The 23536-nt window shown below is 44.0% G+C and overlaps 1 protein-coding gene across 1 annotated transcript in view; it reads right to left on the bottom strand.

The window, feature by feature from the left end:
* Positions 1-22230, bottom strand: part of LOC135533394 (neuronal acetylcholine receptor subunit alpha-2-like) — a gene marked incomplete at both ends in the record, with an annotated part of 60174 nt that extends 37944 nt beyond the window's left edge. Inside the window, 2 exons of the mRNA XM_064960732.1 lie at positions 21880-22012; positions 22155-22230. Of these exons, the coding sequence (XP_064816804.1) occupies positions 21880-22012; positions 22155-22230 (209 nt within the window). The remainder of the gene's footprint in view (positions 1-21879; positions 22013-22154) is intronic.
* Between the last annotated feature and the right edge of the window lie 1306 nt (positions 22231-23536).

The raw sequence follows: 23536 nt of genomic DNA, 5'->3' as shown, positions 1-23536 counted from the left end.
AGTACCAGTACTGAGTCAATATCCAAGGAGTACCAGGACTGAGTCAATATCCAAGGAGTACCAGGACTGAGTCAATATCCAATGAGTACCAGGACTGAGTAAATAGACAAGAAGTACAAGTATTGAGTCAATATCCAATGAGTACCAAGACTGAGTCAATATCCAAGGAGTGCCAGGACTGAGTCAATATCCAAGGAGAACCAGGACTGAGTCAATAGACAAGAAGTACCAGTACTGAGTCAATATCCAATGAGTACCAGGACTGAGTCAATATCCAAGGGGTACCAGGACTGAGTCAATATCCAAGGGGTACCAGGACTGAGTCAATATCCAAGGAGTACAAGGACTGAGTCAATATCCAAGGAGTACCAGGACTGAGTCAATATCCAAGGAGTACCAGGACTGAGTCAATAGACTAGAAGTACCAGTACTAAGTCAATATCCAAGGAGTACCAGGACTGAGTAAATATCCAAGGAGTACCAGGACTGAGTCAATAGACAAGAGGTACCAGTACTGAGTCAATATCCAATGAGTACAAGGACTGAGTCAATATCCAAGGAGTACCAGGACTGAGTTCAATATCCAAGGAGTACCAGGACTGAGTTCAATATCCAAGGAGTACCAGGACTGAGTTCAATATACAAGGAGTAGCAGGACTGAGTCAATATCCAAGGAGTACCAGGACTGAGTCAATATCCAAGGAGTACCAGGACTGAGTCAATATCCAAGGAGTACCAGGACTGAGTCAATATCCAAAGAGTACCAGTACTGAGTCAATATCCAAGGAGTACCAGGACTGAGTCAATATCCAAAGGGTACCATGACTGAGTCAATATCCAAGGGGCACCAGGACTGAGTCAATATCCAAGGAGTACCAGGACTGAGTCAATATCCAAGGAGTACCAGGACTGAGTCAATATCCAAGGAGTACCAGGACTGAGTCAATATCCAAGGAGTACCAGGACTGAGTCAATATCCAAGGAGTACCAGGACTGAGTCAATATCCAAGGAGTACCAGGACTGAGTCAATATCCAAAGAGTACCAGTACTGAGTCAATATCCAAGGAGTACCAGGACTGAGTCAATATCCAAAGGGTACCATGACTGAGTCAATATCCAAGGGGCACCAGGACTGAGTCAATATCCAAGGAGTACCAGGACTGAGTCAATATCCAAGGAGTACCAGGACTGAGTCAATATCCAAGGAGTACCAGGACTGAGTCAATAGACAAGAGGTACCAGTACTGAGTCAATATCCAATGAGTACAAGGACTGAGTCAATATCCAAGGAGTACCAGGACTGAGTTCAATATCCAAGGAGTACCAGGACTGAGTTCAATATCCAAGGAGTACCAGGACTGAGTTCAATATCCAAGGAGTAGCAGGACTGAGTCAATATCAACCAGGACTGAGTCAATATCCAAGGAGTACCAGGACTGAGTCAATATCCAAGGAGTACCAGGACTGAGTCAATATCCAAAGAGTACCAGTACTGAGTCAATATCCAAGGAGTACCAGGACTGAGTCAATATCCAAAGGGTACCATGACTGAGTCAATATCCAAGGGGCACCAGGACTGAGTCAATATCCAAGGAGTACCAGGACTGAGTCAATATCCAAGGAGTACCAGGACTGAGTCAATATCCAAGGAGTACCAGGACTGAGTCAATATCCAAGGAGTACCAGGACTGAGTCAATATCCAAGGAGTACCAGGACTGAGTCAATATCAAGGAGTACCAGGACTGAGTCAATATCCAAAGAGTACCAGTACTGAGTCAATATCCAAGGAGTACCAGGACTGAGTCAATATCCAAGGGTACCAGACTGAGTCAATATCCAAGACCAGGACTGAGTCAATATCCAAGGAGTACCAGGACTGAGTCAATATCCAAGGAGTACCAGGACTGAGTCAATATCCAAGGAGTACCAGGACTGAGTCAATATCCAAGGAGTACCAGGACTGAGTCAATATCCAAGGAGTACCAGGACTGAGTCAATATCCAAGGAGTACCAGGACTGAGTTCAATATCCAAGGAGTACCAGGACTGAGTCAATATCCAAGGAGTAGCAGGACTGAGTCAATATCCAAGGAGTACCAGGACTGAGTCAATATCCAAGGAGTACCAGGACTGAGTCAATATCCAAAGAGTACCAGTACTGAGTCAATATCCAAGGAGTACCAGGACTGAGTCAATATCCAAAGGGTACCATGACTGAGTCAATATCCAAGGGGCACCAGGACTGAGTCAATATCCAAGGAGTACCAGGACTGAGTCAATATCCAAGGAGTACCAGGACTGAGTCAATATCCAAGGGGTACCAGGACTGAGTCAATATCCAAGGAGTACCAGTACTGAGTCAATATCCAAGGAGTACCAGGACTGAGTCAATAGACAAGAAGTACCAGTACTGAGTCAATATCCAAGGAGTACCAGGACTGAGCCAATATCCAATGAGTACCAGGACTGAGTCAATATCCAAGGAGTACCAGGACTGAGTCAATATACCAGTACTGAGTCAATATCCAATGAGTACCAGGACTGAGTCAATATCCAAGGGATACCAGAACTGAGTCAATATCCAAGGGGTACCAGGACTGAGTCAATATCCAAGGAGTACAAGGACTGAGTCAATATCCAAGGAGTACCAGGACTGAGTCAATATCCAAGGAGTACCAGTACTGAGTCAATATCCAAGGAGTACCAGGACTGAGTCAATAGACAAGAAGTACCAGTACTGAGTCAATATCCAAGGAGTACCAGGACTGAGTCAATATCCAATGAGTACCAGGACTGAGTAAATAGACAAGAAGTACAAGTACTGAGTCAATATCCAATGAGTACCAAGACTGAGTCAATATCCAAGGAGTGCCAGGACTGAGTCAATATCCAAGGAGTACCAGGACTGAGTTCAATATCCAAGGAGTACCATGACTGAGTCAATATCCAAGGAGTACCAGGACTGAGTCAATATCCAATGAGTACAAGGACTGAGTCAATATCCAAGGAGTACCAGGACTGAGTCAATATCCAAGGAGTCCAGTACTGAGTCAAAATCCAAGTACCAGGACTGAGTCAATATCCAAGGAGTACCAGTACTGAGTCAAAATCAAGGAGTACCAGTACTGATTCAATATCCAAGGAGTACCAGTACTGAGTCAATATCCAAGGAGTACCAGGACTGAGTTCAATATACAAGGAGTACCAGGACTGAGTCAATATCCAAGGAGTACCAGGACTGAGTCAATATCCAAGGAGTACCAGTACTGAGTCAATATCCAAGGAGTAGCAGGACTGAGTCAATATCCAAAGAGTACCAGTACTGAGTCAATATCCAAGGAGTACCAGGACTGAGTAAATATCCAAAGGGTACCATGACTGAGTCAATATCCAAGGGGCACCAGGACTGAGTCAATATCCAAGGAGTACCAGGACTGAGTCAATATCCAAGGAGTACCAGGACTGAGTCAATATCCAAGGAGTACCAGGACTGAGTTCAATATCCAAGGAGTACCAGGACTGAGTCAATATCCAAGGAGTAGGGACTGAGTCAATATCCAAGGAGTACCAGGACTGAGTCAATATCCAAGGAGTACCAGGACTGAGTCAATATCCAAGGAGTACCAGGACTGAGTCAATATCCAAAGAGTACCAGTACTGAGTCAATATCCAAGGAGTACCATGACTGAGTCAATATCCAAGGGTACCAGGACTGAGTCAATATCCAAGGGGCACCAGGACTGAGTCAATATCCAAGGAGTACCAGGACTGAGTCAATATCCAAGGAGTACCAGGACTGAGTCAATATCCAAGGTACCAGTACTGAGTCAATATCCAAGGACCAGGACTGAGTCAATATCCAAAGAGTACCAGGAGTCAATATCCAAGGAGTACCAGGACTGAGTCAATATCCAAGGAGTACCAGGACTGAGTCAATATCCAAGGAGTACCAGGACTGAGTCAAAATCCAAGGAGTACCAGGACTGAGTCAATAGACAAGAAGTACAAGTACTGAGTCAATATCCAAGGAGTACCAGGACTGAGCCAATATCCAATGAGTACCAGGACTGAGTCAATATCCAAGGAGTACCAGGACTGAGTCAATAGACAAGAAGTACCAGTACTGAGTCAATATCCAATGAGTACCAGGACTGAGTCAATATCCAAGGGATACCAGAACTGAGTCAATATCCAAGGGGTACCAGGACTGAGTCAATATCCAAGGAGTACAAGGACTGAGTCAATATCCAAGGAGTACAAGGACTGAGTCAATATCCAAGGAGTACCAGTACTGAGTCAATATCCAAGGAGTACCAGGACTGAGTCAATAGACAAGAAGTACCAGTACTGAGTCAATATCCAAGGAGTACCAGGACTGAGCCAATATCCAATGAGTACCAGGACTGAGTCAATATCCAAAGAGTACAAGTACTGAGTCAATATCCAATGAGTACCAAGACTGAGTCAATATCCAAGGAGTACCAGGACTGAGTCAATATCCAAGGAGTACCAGGACTGAGTTCAATATCCAAGGAGTACCATGACTGAGTCAATATCCAAGGAGTACCAGGACTGAGTCAATATCCAATGAGTACAAGGACTGAGTCAATATCCAAGGAGTACCAGGACTGAGTCAATATCCAAGGAGTACCAGTACTGAGTCAAAATCCAAGGAGTACCAGGACTGAGTCAATATCCAAGGAGTACCAGTACTGAGTCAAAATCCAAGGAGTACCAGTACTGATTCAATATCCAAGGAGTACCAGGACTGAGTTCAATATCCAAGGAGTACCAGGACTGAGTCAATATCCAAGGAGTACCAGGACTGAGTCAATATCCAAGGAGTACCAGGACTGAGTCAATATCCAAGGAGTACCAGTACTGAGTCAATATCCAAGGAGTAGCAGGACTGAGTCAATATCCAAAGAGTACCAGTACTGAGTCAATATCCAAGGAGTACCAGGACTGAGTAAATATCCAAAGGGTACCATGACTGAGTCAATATCCAAGGGGCACCAGGACTGAGTCAATATCCAAGGAGTACCAGGACTGAGTCAATATCCAAGGAGTACCAGGACTGAGTCAATATCCAAGGAGTACCAGGACTGAGTCAATATCCAAGGAGTACCAGGACTGAGTCAATATCCAAGGAGTACCAGGACTGAGTCAATATCCAAGGAGTACCAGGACTGAGTTCAATATCCAAGGAGTAGCAGGACTGAGTCAATATCCAAGGAGTAGCAGGACTGAGTCAATATCCAAGGAGTACCAGGACTGAGTCAATATCCAAGGAGTACCAGGACTGAGTCAATATCCAAAGAGTACCAGTACTGAGTCAATATCCAAGGAGTACCAGGACTGAGTCAATATCCAAAGGAGTACCATGACTGAGTCAATATCCAAGGGGCACCAGGACTGAGTCAATATCCAAGGAGTACCAGGACTGAGTCAATATCCAAGGAGTACCAGGACTGAGTCAATATCCAAGGGTACCAGGACTGAGTCAATATCCAAGGAGTACCAGGACTGAGTCAATATCCAAGGAGTACCAGGACTGAGTCAATATACAAGAAGTACCAGTACTGAGTCAATATCCAAGGAGTACCAGGACTGAGTCAATATCCAAGGGATACCAGAACTGAGTCAATATCCAAGGGGTACCAGGACTGAGTCAATATCCAAGGAGTACAGGACTGAGTCAATATCTGAGTCAATATCCAAGGAGTACCAGGACTGAGTCAATATCCAAGGAGTACCAGGACTGAGTCAATATCCAAGGAGTACCAGGACTGAGTCAATATCCAAAGAGTACCAGTACTGAGTCAATATCCAAGGAGTACCAGGACTGAGTCAATATCAAAAGGGTACCATGACTGAGTCAATATCCAAGGGGCACCAGGACTGAGTCAATATCCAAGGAGTACCAGGACTGAGTCAATATCCAAGGAGTACCAGGACTGAGTCAATATCCAAGGGGTACCAGGACTGAGTCAATATCCAAGGAGTACCAGTACTGAGTCAATATCCAAGGAGTACCAGGACTGAGTCAATAGACAAGAAGTACCAGTACTGAGTCAATATCCAAGGAGTACCAGGACTGAGCCAATATCCAATGAGTACCAGGACTGAGTCAATATCCAAGGAGTACCAGGACTGAGTCAATAGACAAGAAGTACCAGTACTGAGTCAATATCCAATGAGTACCAGGACTGAGTCAATATCCAAGGGATACCAGAACTGAGTCAATATCCAAGGGGTACCAGGACTGAGTCAATATCCAAGGAGTACAAGGACTGAGTCAATATCCAAGGAGTACAATGACTGAGTCAATATCCAAGGAGTACCAGTACTGAGTCAATATCCAAGGAGTACCAGGACTGAGTCAATAGACAAGAAGTACCAGTACTGAGTCAATATCCAAGGAGTACCAGGACTGAGCCAATATCCAATGAGTACCAGGACTGAGTAAATTGACAAGAAGTACAAGTACTGAGTCAATATCCAATGAGTACCAAGACTGAGTCAATATCCAAGGAGTACCAGGACTGAGTCAATATCCAAGGAGTACCAGGACTGAGTTCAATATCCAAGGAGTACCATGACTGAGTCAATATCCAAGGAGTACCAGGACTGAGTCAATATCCAATGAGTACAAGGACTGAGTCAATATCCAAGGAGTACCAGGACTGAGTCAATATCCAAGGAGTACCAGTACTGAGTCAAAATCCAAGGAGTACCAGGACTGAGTCAATATCCAAGGAGTACCAGTACTGAGTCAAAATCCAAGGAGTAGCAGGACTGAGTCAATATCCAAGGAGTACCAGGACTGAGTCAATATCCAAGGAGTAGCAGGACTGAGTCAATATCCAAGGAGTACCAGGACTGAGTCAATATCCAAGGAGTACCAGGACTGAGTCAATATCCAAGGAGTACCAGGACTGAGTCAATATCCAACGAGTACCAGTACTGAGTCAATATCCAAGGAGTACCAGGACTGAGTCAATATCCAAGGGTACCATGACTGAGTCAATATCCAAGGGGCACCAGGACTGAGTCAATATCCAAGGAGTACCAGGACTGAGTCAATATCCAAGGAGTACCAGGACTGAGTCAATATCCAAGGAGTACCAGGACTGAGTCAATATCCAAGGAGTACCAGGACTGAGTCAATATCCAAGGAGTACCAGGACTGAGTCAATATCCAAGGAGTACCAGGACTGAGTCAATATCCAAGGAGTACCAGGACTGAGTCAATATCCAAGGAGTACCAGGACTGAGTCAATATCCAAGGAGTAGCAGGACTGAGTCAATATCCAAGGAGTACCAGGACTGAGTCAATATCCAAGGAGTACCAGGACTGAGTCAATATCCAAGGAGTACCAGGACTGAGTCAATATCCAAAGGGTACCATGACTGAGTCAATATCCAAGGAGTACCAGGACTGAGTCAATATCCAAGGAGTACCAGGACTGAGTCAATATCCAAGGAGTACCAGGACTGAGTCAATATCCAAGGAGTACCAGGACTGAGTCAATATCCAAGGAGTACTGAGTCAATATCCAAGGAGTACCAGGACTGAGTCAATATCCAAGGAGTACCAGTACTGAGTCAATATCCAATGAGTACCAGGACTGAGTCAATATCCAAGGGATACCAGACTGAGTCAATATCCAAGGAGTACCAGGACTGAGTCAATATCCAAGGAGTACCAAGGACTGAGTCAATATCCAAGGAGTACCAGGACTGAGTCAATATCCAAGGAGTACCAGGACTGAGTCAATATCCAAGGAGTACCAGGACTGAGTCAATATCCAAGGAGTACCAGGACTGAGTCAATATCCAAGGAGTACCAGTACTGAGTCAATATCCAAGGAGTACCAGGACTGAGTCAATATCAAGGGTACCAGTACTGAGTCAATATCCAAGGGGCACCAGGACTGAGTCAATATCCAAGGAGTACCAGGACTGAGTCAATATCCAAGGAGTACCAGGACTGAGTCAATATCCAAAGAGTACCAGGACTGAGTCAATATCCAAGGAGTACCAGGACTGAGTCAATATCCAAAGGAGTACCAGGACTGAGTCAATATCCAAGGAGTACCAGGACTGAGTCAATATCCAAGGAGTACCAGGACTGAGTCAATATCCAAGGAGTACCAGGACTGAGTCAATATCCAAGGAGTACCAGGACTGAGTCAATATCCTGAGTCAATATCCAAGAGTACCAGGACTGAGTCAATATCCAAGGGTACCAGGACTGAGTCAATATCCAAGGGAGTACCAGGAGTCAATATCCAAGGGTACCAGGACTGAGTCAATATCCAAGGAGTACCAGGACTGAGTCAATATCCAAGGAGTACCAGGACTGAGTCAATATCCAAGGAGTACCAGTACTGAGTCAATATCCAAGGAGTACCAGGACTGAGTCAATATCCAAGAGTACCAGTACTGAGTCAATATCCAAGGAGTACCAGGACTGAGTCAATATCCAATGAGTACCAGGACTGAGTCAATAGACAAGAAGTACCAGTACTGAGTCAATATCAATGAGTACCAGACTGAGTCAATATCCAAGGAGTGCCAGGACTGAGTCAATATCCAAGGAGTACCAGGACTGAGTTCAATATCCAAGGAGTACCATGACTGAGTCAATATCCAAGGAGTACCATGACTGAGTCAATATCCAAGGAGTACCAGGACTGAGTCAATATCCAATGAGTACAAGGACTGAGTCAATATCCAAGGAGTACCAGTACTGAGTCAAAATCCAAGGAGTACCAGGACTGAGTCAATATCCAAGGAGTACCAGTACTGAGTCAAAATCCAAGGAGTACCAGGACTGAGTCAATATCCAAGGAGTACCAGGACTGAGTCAATATCCAAGGAGTACCAGGACTGAGTTCAATATCCAAGGAGTACCAGGACTGAGTCAATATCCAAGGGGTACCAGGACTGAGTCAATATCCAAGGAGTACCAGTACTGAGTCAATATCCAAGGAGTACCAGGACTGAGTCAATATCCAAGTACCAGTACTGAGTCAATATCCAAGGAGTACCAGGACTGAGTCAATATCCAAAGGAGTACCATGACTGAGTCAATATCCAAGGAGTACCAGGACTGAGTCAATATCCAAGGAGTACCAGGACTGAGTCAATATCCACCAGGACTGAGTACCAGGACTGAGTCAATATCCAAGGAGTACCAGGACTGAGTCAATATCCAACTGAGTCAATATCCAAGGAGTACCAGGACTGAGTCAATATCCAAGGAGTACCAGGACTGAGTCAATATCCAAGGACTGAGTCAATATCCAAGGAGTACCAGGACTGAGTCAATATCCAAGGAGTACCAGGACTGAGTCAATATCCAAGGAGTACCAGGACTGAGTCAATATCCAAGGAGTACCAGGACTGAGTCAATATCCAAGGAGTACCAGGACTGAGTCAATATCCAAGGAGTACCAGGACTGAGTCAATATCCAAGGAGTACCAGGACTGAGTCAATATCCAAGGAGTACCAGGACTGAGTCAATATCCAAGGAGTACCAGGACTGAGTCAATATCCAAGGACTGAGTCAATATCCAAGGAGTACCAGGACTGAGTCAATATCCAAGGAGTACAATATCCAAGGAGTACAGGACTGAGTCAATATCCAAGGAGTACCAGGACTGAGTCAATATCCAAGGAGTACCAGGACTGAGTCAATATCCAAGGAGTACCAGGACTGAGTCAATATCCAAAGAGTACCAGTACTGAGTCAATATCCAAGGAGTACCAGGACTGAGTCAATATCCAACTGAGTCAATATCCAAGGACTGAGTCAATATCCAAGGAGTACCAGGACTGAGTCAATATCCAAGGAGTACCAGGACTGAGTCAATATCCAAGGAGTACCAGGACTGAGTCAATATCCAAGGAGTACCAGGACTGAGTCAATATCCAAGGAGTACCAGGACTGAGTCAATATCCAAGGAGTACCAGTGAGTCAATATCCAAGAGTCAATATCCAAGGAGTACCAGGACTGAGTCAATATCCAAGGAGTACCAGGACTAGTCAATATCCAAGAAGTACTACTGAGTCAATATCCAATGAGTACCAGGACTGAGTCAATATCCAAGGAGTGAGTCAATATCAGGACTGAGTCAATATCCAAGGAGTACCAGGACTGAGTCAATATCCAAGGAGTACAAGGACTGAGTCAATATCCAAGGAGTACCAGGACTGAGTCAATATCCAAGGAGTACCAGGACTGAGTCAATAGACAAGAAGTACCAGTACTGAGTCAATAGCCAAGGAGTACCAGGACTGAGCCAATATCCAATGAGTACCAGGACTGAGTCAATATCAAGAAGTACCAGACTGAGTCAATATCCAATGAGTACCAAGACTGAGTCAATATCCAAGGAGTACCAGGACTGAGTCAATATCCAAGGAGTACCAGGAGTCAATATCCAAGAGTACCAACTGAGTCAATATCCAAGGAGTACCAGGACTGAGTCAATATCCAAGGTCAATATCCAAGTACCAGGACTGAGTCAATATCCAAGGAGTACCAGTACTGAGTCAATATCCAAGGACTGGACTGTCAATATCCAAGGAGTACCAGTACTGAGTCAAAATCCAAGGAGTACCAGTACTGAGTCAATATCCAAGGAGTACCAGGACAGGACTGAGTCAATATCCAAGGAGTACCAGGACTGAGTCAATATCCAAGGAGTACCAGGACTGAGTCAATATCCAAGGAGTACCAGGACTGAGTCAATATCCAAGGAGTACCAGGACTGAGTCAATATTCAAGGAGTACCAGGACTGAGTCAATATCCAAAGAGTACAAGTACTGAGTCAATATCCAATGAGTACCAAGACTGAGTCAATATCCAAGGAGTGCCAGGACTGAGTCAATATCCAAGGGGCACCAGGACTGAGTCAATATCCAAGACTGAGTCAATATCCAAGGAGTACCAGGACTGAGTCAATATCCAAGGAGTACCAGGACTGAGTCAATATCCAAGGAGTACCAGGACTGAGTCAATATCCAAGGAGTACCAGGACTGAGTCAATATCCAAGGGACTGAGTCAATATCCAAGGAGTACCAGGACTGAGTCAATATCCAAGGAGTACCAGACTGAGTCAATATCCAAGGAGTACCAGGACTGAGTCAATATCCAAGGAGTACCAGGACTGAGTCAATATCCAAGGAGTACCAGGACTGAGTCAATATCCAAGGAGTACCAGGACTGAGTCAATATCCAAGGAGTACCAGGACTGAGTCAATATCCAAGGAGTACCAGGACTGAGTCAATATCCAAGAGTACCAGTACTGAGTCAATATCCAAGGAGTACCAGGACTGAGTCAATATCCAAGGAGTACCAGGACTGAGTCAATATCCAAGGAGTACCAGGACTGAGTCAATATCCAAGGAGTACCAGGACTGAGTCAATATCCAAGGAGTACCAGGACTGAGTCAATATCCAAGGAGTACCAGGACTGAGTCAATATCCAAGGAGTACCAGGACTGAGTCAATATCCAAGGAGTACCAGGACTGAGTCAATATCCAAGGAGTACCAGGACTGAGTCAATATCCAAGGAGTACCAGGACTGAGTCAATATCCAAGGAGTACCAGGACTGAGTCAATATCCAAGAGTACCAGGACTGAGTCAATATCCAAGGAGTACCAGGACTGAGTCAATATCCAAGGAGTACCAGGACTGAGTCAATATCCAAGGGGTACCAGGACTGAGTCAATATCCAAGGAGTACCAGGACTGAGTCAATATCCAAGGAGTACCAGGACTGAGTCAATATCCAAGGAGTACCAGGACTGAGTCAATATCCAAGGAGTACCAGGACTGAGTCAATATCCAAGGAGTACCAGGACTGAGTCAATATCCAAGGAGTACCAGGACTGAGTCAATATCCAAGAGTACCAGGACTGAGTCAATATCCAAGGAGTATGAGTCAATATCCAAGGAGTACCAGGACTGAGTCAATATCCAAGGAGTACCAGGACTGAGTCAATATCCAAGGAGTACCAGGACTGAGTCAATATCCAAGGAGTACCAGGACTGAGTCAATATCCAAGGAGTACCAGGACTGAGTCAATATCCAAGGAGTACCAGGACTGAGTCAATATCCAAGGAGTACCAGGACTGAGTCAATATCCAAGGAGTACCAGTACTGAGTCAATATCCAAGGAGTACCAGGACTGAGTCAATATCCAAGGAGTACCAGGACTGAGTCAATATCCAAGGAGTACCAGGACTGAGTCAATATCCAAGGAGTACCAGGACTGAGTCAATATCCAAGGAGTACCAGGACTGAGTCAATATCCAAGGAGTACCAGGACTGAGTCAATATCCAAGGAGTACCAGGACTGAGTCAATATCCAAGGAGTACCAGGACTGAGTCAATATCCAAGGAGTACCAGTACTGAGTCAATATCCAAGGAGTACCAGGACTGAGTCAATATCCAAGGAGTACCAGGACTGAGTCAATATCCAAGGAGTACCAGGACTACTGAGTCAATATCCAAGGAGTACCAGGACTGAGTCAATATCCAAGGAGTACCAGGACTGAGTCAATATCCAAGGAGTACCAGGACTGAGTCAATATCCAAGGAGTACCAGGACTGAGTCAATATCCAAGGAGTACCAGGACTGAGTCAATATCCAAGGAGTACCAGGACTGAGTCAATATCCAAGGAGTACCAGGACTGAGTCAATATCCAAGGAGTACCAGGACTGAGTCAATATCCAAGGAGTACCAGGACTGAGTCAATATCCAAGGAGTACCAGGACTGAGTCAATATCCAAGGAGTACCAGACTGAGTCAATATCCAAGGAGTACCAGGACTGAGTCAATATCCAAGGAGTACCAGGACTGAGTCAATATCCAAGGAGTACCAGGACTGAGTCAATATCCAAGGAGTACCAGGACTGAGTCAATATCCAAGGAGTACCAGGACTGAGTCAATATCCAAGGAGTACCAGGACTGAGTCAATATCCAAGGAGTACCAGGACTGACAATATCCAAGGAGTACCAGGACTGAGTCAATATCCAAGGAGTACCAGGACTGAGTCAATATCCAAGGAGTACCAGGACTGAGTCAATATCCAAGGAGTACTGAGTCAATATCCAAGAGTACCAGGACTGTACCAGGACTGAGTCAATATCCAAGGAGTACCAGGACTGAGTCAATATCCAAGGAGTACCAGGACTGAGTCAATATCCAAGGAGTAATATCCAATGAGACTGAGAGTCAATATCCAAGGAGTACCAGGACTGAGTCAATATCCAAGGAGTACCAGGACTGAGTCAATATCCAAGGAGTACCAGGACTGAGTCAATATCCAAGGAGTACCAGGACTGAGTCAATATCCAAAGAGTACAATGAGTCAATATCCAAGGGTACCAGGACTGAGTCAATATCCAAGGAGTACCAGGACTGAGTCAATATCCAAGGAGTACCAGTACTGAGTCAATATCCAAGAGTACAGGACTGAGTCAATATCCAAGAGTACCAGGACTGAGTCAATATCCAAGGAGTACCAGGACTGAGTCAATATCCAAGGAGTACCAGGACTGAGTCAATATCCAAGGAGTACCAGGACTGAGTCAATAGTACCAGTACTGAGTCAATATCCAAGGAGTACCAGGACTGAGTCAATATCCAATGAGTACCAGGACTGAGTCAATATCCAAGGAGTACCAGGACTGAGTCAATATCCAAGGAGTACCAGGACTGAGTCAATATCCAAGGAGTACCAGACTCAATATCCAAGGAGTACCAGGACTGAGTCAATATCCAAGGAGTACCAAGTCAATATCCAAGGAGTACCAGGACTGAGTCAATATCCAAGGAGTACCAGTACTGAGTCAATATCCAAGGAGTACCAGGACTGAGTCAATATCCAAGAGTACCAGGACTGAGTAAATAGACCAGTACTGAGTCAATATCCAATGAGTACCAGGACTGAGTCAATATCCAAGGAGTACCAGGACTGAGTCAATATCCAAGGAGTACCAGGACTGAGTTCAATATCCAAGGAGTACCAGGACTGAGTCAATATCCAAGGAGTACCAGACTGAGTCAATATCCAAGGAGTACCAGGACTGAGTCAATATCCAAGGAGTACCAGGACCAGGACTGAGTCAATATCCAAGGAGTACCAGGACTGAGTCAATATCCAAGGAGTACCAGTACTGAGTCAATATCCAAGGAGACTGATACCAGGACTGAGTCAATATCCAAGGAGTACCAGGACTGAGTCAATATCCAAGGAGTACCAGGACTGAGTCAATATCCAAGGAGTACCAGGACTGAGTCAATATCCAAGGAGTACCAGTACTGAGTCAATATCCAAAGAGTACCAGGACTGAGTCAATATCCAAGGAGTAGCAGGACTGAGTCAATATCCAAGGAGTACCAGGACTGAGTCAATATCCAAGGAGTACCAGGACTGGTCAGTCAATATCCAAGGAGTACCAGGACTGAGTCAATATCCAAGGAGTACCAGTACTACAATATCCAAGGAGTACCAAGGACTGAGTCAATATCAATATCCAAGGAGTACCAGGACTGAGTCAATATCCAAGGACCAGGACTGAGTGAGTCAATATCCAAGGAGTACCAGGACTGAGTCAATATCCAAGGAGTACCAGGACTGAGTCAATATCCAAGGAGTACCAGGACTGAGTCAATATCCAAGGAGTACCAGGACTGAGTCAATATCCAAGGAGTACCAGGACTGAGTCAATATCCAAGGAATATCCAAGGAGTACCAGGACTGAGTCAATATCCAAGGAGTACCAGGACTGAGTCAATATCCAAGGACTGAGTCAATATCCAAAGAGTACCAGTACTGAGTCAATATCCAAGGAGTACCAGGACTGAGTCAATATCCAAAGGGGCACCATGGACTGAGTCAATATCCAAGGAGTACCAGGACTGAGTCAATATCAAGGAGTACCAGTACTGAGTCAATATCCAAGAGTCAACTAGTCAATATCCAAGGAGTACCAGGACTGAGTCAATATCCAAGGAGTACCAGTACTGAGTCAATATCCAAGGAGTGAGTCAATATCCAGGACTGAAAGGAGTACCAGGACTGAGTCAATATCCAAGGAGTATATCAAGGACTGAGTCAATATCCAAGGAGTACCAGACTGAGTCAATATCCAAGGAGTACCAAGACTGAGTCAATATCCAAGGAGTACCAGGACTGAGTCAATATCCAAGGAGTACCAGGACTGAGTCAATATCCAAGGGGTACCAGGACTGAGTCAATATCCAAGGAGTACCAGTACTGAGTCAATATCCAAGGAGTACCAGGACTGAGTCAATACCAGTACTGAGTCAATATCCAAGGAGTACCAGGACTGAGCCAATATCCAAGGAGTACCAGGACTGAGTCAATATCCAAGGAGTCAATATCCAATGTACTGAGTCAATATCCAAGGAGTACCAGGACTGAGTCAATATCCAAGAGTACCAGGACTGAGTTCAATATCCAAGGAGTACCAGTAGTCTGGGGTAGGACTCAATATCCAAGGAGTACCAGTACTGAGTCAATATCCAAGGAGTACCAGGACTGAGTCAATAGACAAGAAGTACCAGTACTGAGTCAATATCCAAGGAGTACCAGGACTGAGCCAATATCCAATGAGTACCAGGACTGAGTAAATAGACAAGAAGTACAAGTACTGAGTCAATATCCAATGAGTACCAAGACTGAGTCAATATCCAAGGAGTACCAGGACTGAGTTCAATATCCAAGGAGTACCATGACTGAGTCAATATCCAAGGAGTACCAGGACTGAGTCAATATCCAAGGGGTACCAGGACTGAGTCAATATCCAAGGAGTACCAGTACTGAGTCAATATCCAAGGAGTACCAGGACTGAGTCAATATCCAAGGAGTACCAGGACTGAGTCAATATCCAAGGAGTACCAGGACTGAGTCAATATCCAAGGAGTACCAGGACTGAGTCAATATCCAAGGAGTACCAGGACTGAGTCAATATCCAAGGGGTATGAGGCAGTTGGTGTAATACAGTACGTAGATGTGGGTGAAAGTGACGAGGCAATTAGGAAATACATTTGGAAAGTGACGAGACAATTAGGAAATACATTTGGAAAGTATTCAGACCTGTTGACTTTTGCCCCATTTTGTTACACGTTACAGCCTTATTCTGAAATTAAAACATGTTGTTCCTCATCTATCTACACACAATACCCCATAATGGCAAAGCACTGTTATTTTTTTTTGATTTCAGCGAATTTATAAAACTAAATAACTGAAATGACATTGACATACTGTAGGTTTTCAGACTCTTTACTCAGTACTTGGTTGAAGCACCTTTGGAAGCGATTCCAGCCTCGAGTTTTCATGGGTATGACGCTACTAGCTTGACACATCTGTATTTGGGGAGTTTCTCCCATTCTCTCTTCAGATCCTCTCAAGCTCTGTCAGGCTCTGTCATAGCTGCACAGCTATTTGCAGGTCTCTCCAGAGATGTCCGATCGGGTTCAAGTCCGGGCTCTGGCTGGGCCACTCAAGGACATTCAGAAACTTGTCCCGAAGCCACTCATGTATTGTCTTGGCTATGTACTTAGGGTCGTTGTCCAATTGGAAGGTGAACCTTCGCCCCAGTCTGAGGGCCTGGGCTCGCTGTAGCAGGTTTTCATCAAAGATCTCTGTACTTTGTTTAGTAAATCTTTTGCTCGATCCTGACTAGTCTCCCAGTCCCTGCCGCTGAAAAACATCACACAGCATGATGCTGCCACCACCATGCTTCACCGTAGGGATGGTGCCATGTTTCCTCCAGGCATGACGCTTGGTATTCAGGCCAAAGAGTTCAATCTTGGTTTCATCAGAGCAGAGTATCTTGTTTCTCATGATCTGAGAGTCTATTAGGTGCCTTTTGGCAAACTCCAAGCGGGCTGTCATGTGCCTTTTACTAAGAAGTGGCTTCCATCTGGCCACTCTACAATAAAGGTCTAATTGGTGGAGTGCTGCAGAGATGGTTGTCCTTCTGTCATCTCCACAGAGGAACTCTGGCCCTCTCTCAGAGTGACCACCGGGTTCTTGTTCACCTCCCTGACAAATGCCCTTCTCCCCCGATTATTCAGTTTTGCTATAAATGCTATAAATGCTATAAAACTGCTATATAAATCCTATAAATGCTATATAAATGCTATAAAAATGTTTTGGTTCCCTTCCCCAGATCTCTGCCGTGACACAATCCTGTCTCGGAACTCTACGGAAAATTCCTTCGACCTCATGACTTGGTTTTTGCTCTGACATGAACTGTCAACTGTGGGACCTTGTATAGACAGGTGTGTGCCTTTCCAAATCATGTCCAATCAATTGAATTTAGCACAGGTGGACACCAATCAAGCTGTAGAAACATCTCAAGGATGATCAATGGAAACAGAATTCACTTGAGTTTAATTTCTCATAGCAAAGGGTCTGAATACTTATGTTTATAAGGTATTTCTGTTTTTTAAACTTGTTTTCCCTTTTTCATTATGTATTGTGTGTAGATTGGGATTTTTTTAAATACATTTAATATGTAACAAACAGAGAAAAAGAGTGAAGGGGCCTGAATACTTTCTAATGCACTGTAAAAACAAATAGATTAGCAGCAGCGTTATTAAAGTGTGTGTGTGAGTGTGTGTGTGTGGGTAGAGTCCAGTCAGTCAGTGTGTGGGTAGAGTCCAGTCAGTCAGTGTGTGGGTAGAGTCCAGTCAGTCAGTGTGTGGGTAGAGTCCAGTCAGTCAGTGTGTGGGTAGAGTCCAGTCAGTCAGTGTGTGGGTAGAGTCCAGTCAGTCAGTGTGTGGGTAGAGTCCAGTCAGTCAGTGTGTGGGTAGAGTCCAGTCAGTCAGTGTGTGGGTAGAGTCCAGTCAGTCAGTGTGTGGGTAGAGTCCAGTCAGTCAGTGTGTGGGTAGAGTCCAGTCAGTCAGTGTGTGGGTAGAGTCCAGTCAGTCAGTGTGTGGGTAGAGTCCAGTCAGTCAGTGTGTGGGTAGAGTCCAGTCAGTCAGTGTGTGGGTAGAGTCCAGTCAGTCAGTGTGTGGGTAGAGTCCAGTCAGTCAGTGTGTGGGTAGAGTCCAGTCAGTCAGTGTGTGGGTAGAGTCCAGTCAGTCAGTGTGTGGGTAGAGTCCAGTCAGTCAGTGTGTGGGTAGAGTCCAGTCAGTCAGTGTGTGGGAGGAGTCCAGTCAGTCAGTGTGTGGGAGGAGTCCAGTCAGCCAGTGTGTGGATAGAGTCCAGTCAGTGTGTGGGTAGAGTCCACTCAGTGTCCATAAAGAGTCAGTGCAAAACAAGATGAACAAGATAAATAAATAATTAAAAGGGGGTCAATGTTAATTGTCAGGGTAACCACTTGATTAACTGTTCAGCAGTCTTTGTTGGCAATCCCTGGTCTACTATAATGAAGTGCTGGAAGTGATAATTGATGATCCCTGGTCTACTATAATGAAGTGCTGGAAGTGATAATTGATGATCACTGGTCTACTATTTTGGAGTACTGGAAGTGATAATTGATGATCCCTGGTCTACTATAATGAAGTGCTGGAAGTGATAATTGATGATCACTGGTCTACTATTTTGGAGTACTGGAAGTGATAGTTGATGATCCCTGGTCTACTATAATGGAGTACTGGAAGTGATAATTGATGATCCCTGGTCTACTATAATGAAGTGCTGGAAGTGATAATTGATGATCCCTGGTCTACTATTTTGGAGTACTGGAAGTGATAGTTGATGATCCCTGGTCTAGTATAATTGGGTACTGGAAGTGATAGTTGATGATCCCTGGTCTAGTATAATTGGGTACTGGAAGTGATAGTTGATGATCCCTGGTCTACTATAATGGAGTAACTGGGCAATGTACACATGGTACCAGTACTGAGGTAATAACTGGGCTATGTACACATGGTACCAGTACTGAGGTAATAACTAGGCTATGTACACATGGTACCAGTATGAGGTAATAACTAGGCTATGTACACATGGTACCAGTACTGAGGTAATAACTAGGCTATGTACACATGGTACCAGTATGAGGTAATAACTAGGCTATGTACACATAGTACCAGTACTGAGGTAATAACTAGGCTATGTACACATGGTACCAGTATGAGGTAATAACTAGGCTATGTACACATGGTACCAGTATGAGGTAATAACTAGGCTATGTACACATGGTACCAGTATGAGGTAATAACTTGGCTATGTACACATGGTACACATGGTACCAGTACTGAGGTAATACCTTGGCTATGTTCACATGGTACCAGTATGAGGTAATAACTTGGCTATGTACACATGGTACCAGTACTGAGGTAATAACTAGGCTATGTACACATGGTACCAGTACTGGGGTAATAACTAGGCTATGTACACATGGTACCAGTACTGGTACCAGTACTGAGGTAACAACTTGGCTATGTACACATGGTACCAGTATGAGGTAATAACTAGGCTATGTACACATGGTACACATGGTACCAGTACTGAGGTAACAACTTGGCTATGTACTCATGGTACCAGTATGAGGTAATAACTAGGCTATGTACACATGGTACCAGTACTGATGTAATAACTTGGCTATGTACACATGGTACCAGTATGAGGTAATAACTAGGCTATGTACACATGGTACCAGTATGAGGTAATAACTAGGCTGTGTACACATGGCACCAGTACTGAGGTAATAACTAGGCTATGTACACATGGTACCAGTACTGAGGTAATAACTAGGCTATGTACACATGGTACCAGTACTGAGGTAATAACTAGGCTATGTACACATGGTACCAGTACTGAGGTAATAACTGGGCTATGTACACATGGTACCAGTACTGAGTCGATGTGCTACTGAGGTAATTGAGGTAGATACAGGGCCTTCAGAGAGTATTCACACCCCTTGACTTTTTCCACATTTTGTTGTGTTACAGCTTGAATTTAAAATGGATTAACTGGCCTACACACAATACCACATAATGTACAAGTGGAATTATGTTTTCAATATGTATTCAACCCCTTTTGTTATAGCAAACTAACAATTTCACATAAGTTGCATGGACTGTGTGTAATAATAGTGTTTAACATGATCTTTGAATGACTACCTCATTTCTGTACCCCAACACATTACAATTATCTGTAAGGTCCCTCCGACGAGCTGTGAATTTCAAACGCAGATTCAACCACAAAGATAAGGGAGGTTTTCCCAATGCCTCCAATACCCATCTACCTATTAGTAGATGGCTAAAAAAACAGACATTGAATATCCCTTTGAACATGATGACGTTATTAATTACACTTTGGATGTAACTACAAAGATACAGCCATCCTTCCTAACTCAGTTGCCGGAGAGGAAGGAAACCACTCAGGGATTTCACCATGAGGCCAATGGTGACTTTAAAACAGTTAATGAGTGTAATGGCTGTGATAGGAGAGAACTGAGGATGGATCAACAACATTGTAGTTACTCCACAATACTAACCTTATTGACAGAGTGAAAAGGAGGAAGCCTGTAAATATATATTTTCTAATATTCCAAAACATGCATCCTGTTTGCAATAAGGAACTAAAGTAAAACTGAGAAAATGTGGCCAAGACATGAACTGTTTTAGAGAGTGTTATGAATAGAGAGTGGTATGTTTGGGGCAAATCCAGCACAACACAATGTACCACTCTTCATATTTTCAAGCATGGTGGTGGCTGCATCATGTTATAGGTATGCTTGTCATCAGCAAGGACTAGGGAGCTTTTTAGGATAAAAAGAAACGGAATAGAGCTAAGCACAGTCAAAATCCTAGATGAAAACCTGGTTCAGTCTGCTTTCCACCAGACACTGTGAGATGAATTCACCTTTCAGCAGGGCAACGTCCTAAAACACAAGGCCAAATCTACACTGAAAGTTGACTACCAAGATGACATTGAATGTTCCTGAGTGGCCAAGTTACTGTGTTGATTTACATCAGCTTGAAAATCTATGGCAAGACATGAAAATAAATGGCTGTGTAGCAATGATCAACAACCAATTTAACAGAGCTTGAAGAATAAAAAACAATAATGGCCGAATATTGTACAATCCAGGTGTGCAAAGCTCTTGGAGACATACCCAGAAAGACTCACAGCTCTTAGAGACTTACCCAGAACGACTCACAACGCTTAGAGACTTACCAGAAAGACTCACAGCTCTCAGAGACTTACCCAGAAAGACTCACAGCTCTCAGAGACTTACCCAGAAAGACTCACAGCTCTTAGAGACTTACCCAGAAAAACTCACAGCTCTTAGAGACTTACCCAGAAAGACTCACAGCTGTAATATCTGCCTAAGGTTATACTAACATGAATTGACTCAGGAAGTTGAATATTTATGCAAATGAGATACTTGCCATTTTCTCATTTCTCATTCAAAATAAATTAACAAACATTTCTTAAAAACATTTTTTTAAGTTTGTCATTATGGGGTATTGTGTGTAGATGGATGAAAAAACATTTTTTTAATCCATTTTGAATTCAGGCTGTAACACAATGTGGAATAAGTCAGGGGATCTGAATCCTCTCTGAAGGCTCTGTATAACCTATAGGTAGGTGTAAAGTGACTAGGCAACATGATAGATAATAAACAGTAGCAGCAGCGTATGTGATGAGTAAAAAAAACACTCCATGCAGATAGCTATTTGTCTAACTATTTAACTATCAGTGACGTACTAGGTCATACGCACTACCCTCTGCATTGCCTTGTGGTCAGCTGCATGAACGTTTAAAGCTCTGAGGGCGTGACAAATCTTTTCAGCCTTCTGAGGGAGAAGAGGCGTTGTCGTGCCCTCTTCACGACTGTGTTGGTGTGTGTGTGTGGACCATGATAATTCCTTAGTGATGTAGACAGGAACTTGAAGCTCTCAACCTGCTCCCCTACAGCCCTGTCGATATCAATGGGGGGTGTGGCTCGGCCATCCGTTTCCTGTAGTCCACAATCAGCTCCTTTGTCTCGCTGACGTTGAGGGAGAGGCTGTTGTCATGGCACCACACTTCTAGGTCACTGACCTTCTCCCTATAGGCTGTCTCATCATTGTTGGTGATCGGGCCCCTATGGTGTTGAATGCCGAGCTGTAATCAATGAACAGCATTCTCACCTTGGTGTTGCTCTTGAAAGAATTCAGCTGACAGCTCTTCTTCTCCTCCACTTTGAAGGTCACAAAACACAGAGGCCTATATGCCACATGTAGAGTAATGTGGAGGTATTAAACTGGAGCTCGTAAAAGCTTTAAAGATATAAATAAAAACAATTGAATGAATCAGGAAAAAACCGTGTGAAATGTGGTGCTAATGGCATTTAATGAGGCTACTACTGGTAGTACAAGAGCCCGAGTCAGTTTAGATTCCAAACAGCAGGAAATTATGGAGGAGGTGTGAAAATCCAAAATAGTTGGAGTGGTTTAAGAACACAGCAACTGCCCTGAGAGAGCGCACCGGTTGTGGTAGGTAGGCAATTTGGTAACATCAATAAACGGTCATATTGACAATGAATTGATTGATAAATAAACTGATACATTTACAATGTAATGCCTGTAATATCAGGCTATAGTCTTGGGTACAAGCAATGATTTCACACCTTTGGTTCAAGTAGAGAACAGCGACGACATGAATTCTCCGTTTCTCTTAAATTGTATTCAGACTCACCTTATTATACCGTCAGAAGGTAAGTCTTAGCCAAAAATAATAAATAATAACAACGAACTTACTTGACTTACATAAGAAGAAACAACAGAGCATAGCGGTCCTCGCTGAGAACAGGTGGTTGAATAATCCACGTTCCATATTTCACCCTGGTGAATTATCTTTTCTACTTCTCGCCAAAGCTTCTAGCTTCTTTCTACTTTAAAAAAATATACAAAAATTATCTGCTCTTCTCGGGGGGGGGAAAAAAAAGCATTGATGTTCTAATTTGATTATATCCTCTCCAGAAAGGTTATCTTGAAACTATGGGGACGTGGTGAGAAATCGGCTTCCGTGTCAATTCTTGAGATGATCCTCTCCCCCTGTGTCATCTTCCGAGTGGAAGCCCCGCTTCACTTCAGATATCTCATACAGGCGCTTCATGGGCGGGGGGAGAGTGACGTTTACTTCACCTGCTGTGCTGTACCCTTTTAGAGACGAACATCTATTAAACTTGATTAAATCACTTTTAAGGGTGTAGTTTCCAAAATGATATGTCTCTGTCCTCACCGCCGTGTTCTGTGTAGCAGCTGTATCCAAATGCGCTAGGAGGTAAATAAGAAAAAAAGAAGCGCTGTCCTTCTCATGGTGCTGAAATACAAGAGTCGCTTCGTTAAATGAACACCTATTTTATAAAGTTTATTTAAGTTAACTGGAAACTTTCCCCCCCCGATATTATTAAAGGTTTTACGTGGCATGAGGTTACCAAAAAGAATGCTTTGATAGCAGACCAATAGCTCATATTCTCACCACGACGCTCGCTTGATTTACTCATGGAAGGTGACAGTTACGCACGGCT

This window comes from Oncorhynchus masou, unplaced genomic scaffold (genome assembly GCF_036934945.1).
Source record: "Oncorhynchus masou masou isolate Uvic2021 unplaced genomic scaffold, UVic_Omas_1.1 unplaced_scaffold_2355, whole genome shotgun sequence".
Classification (NCBI taxonomy): domain Eukaryota; kingdom Metazoa; phylum Chordata; class Actinopteri; order Salmoniformes; family Salmonidae; genus Oncorhynchus; species Oncorhynchus masou.
Note: the sequence above shows the minus strand (reverse complement) of the source record. Positions and strands in the feature narration are given on the sequence as shown.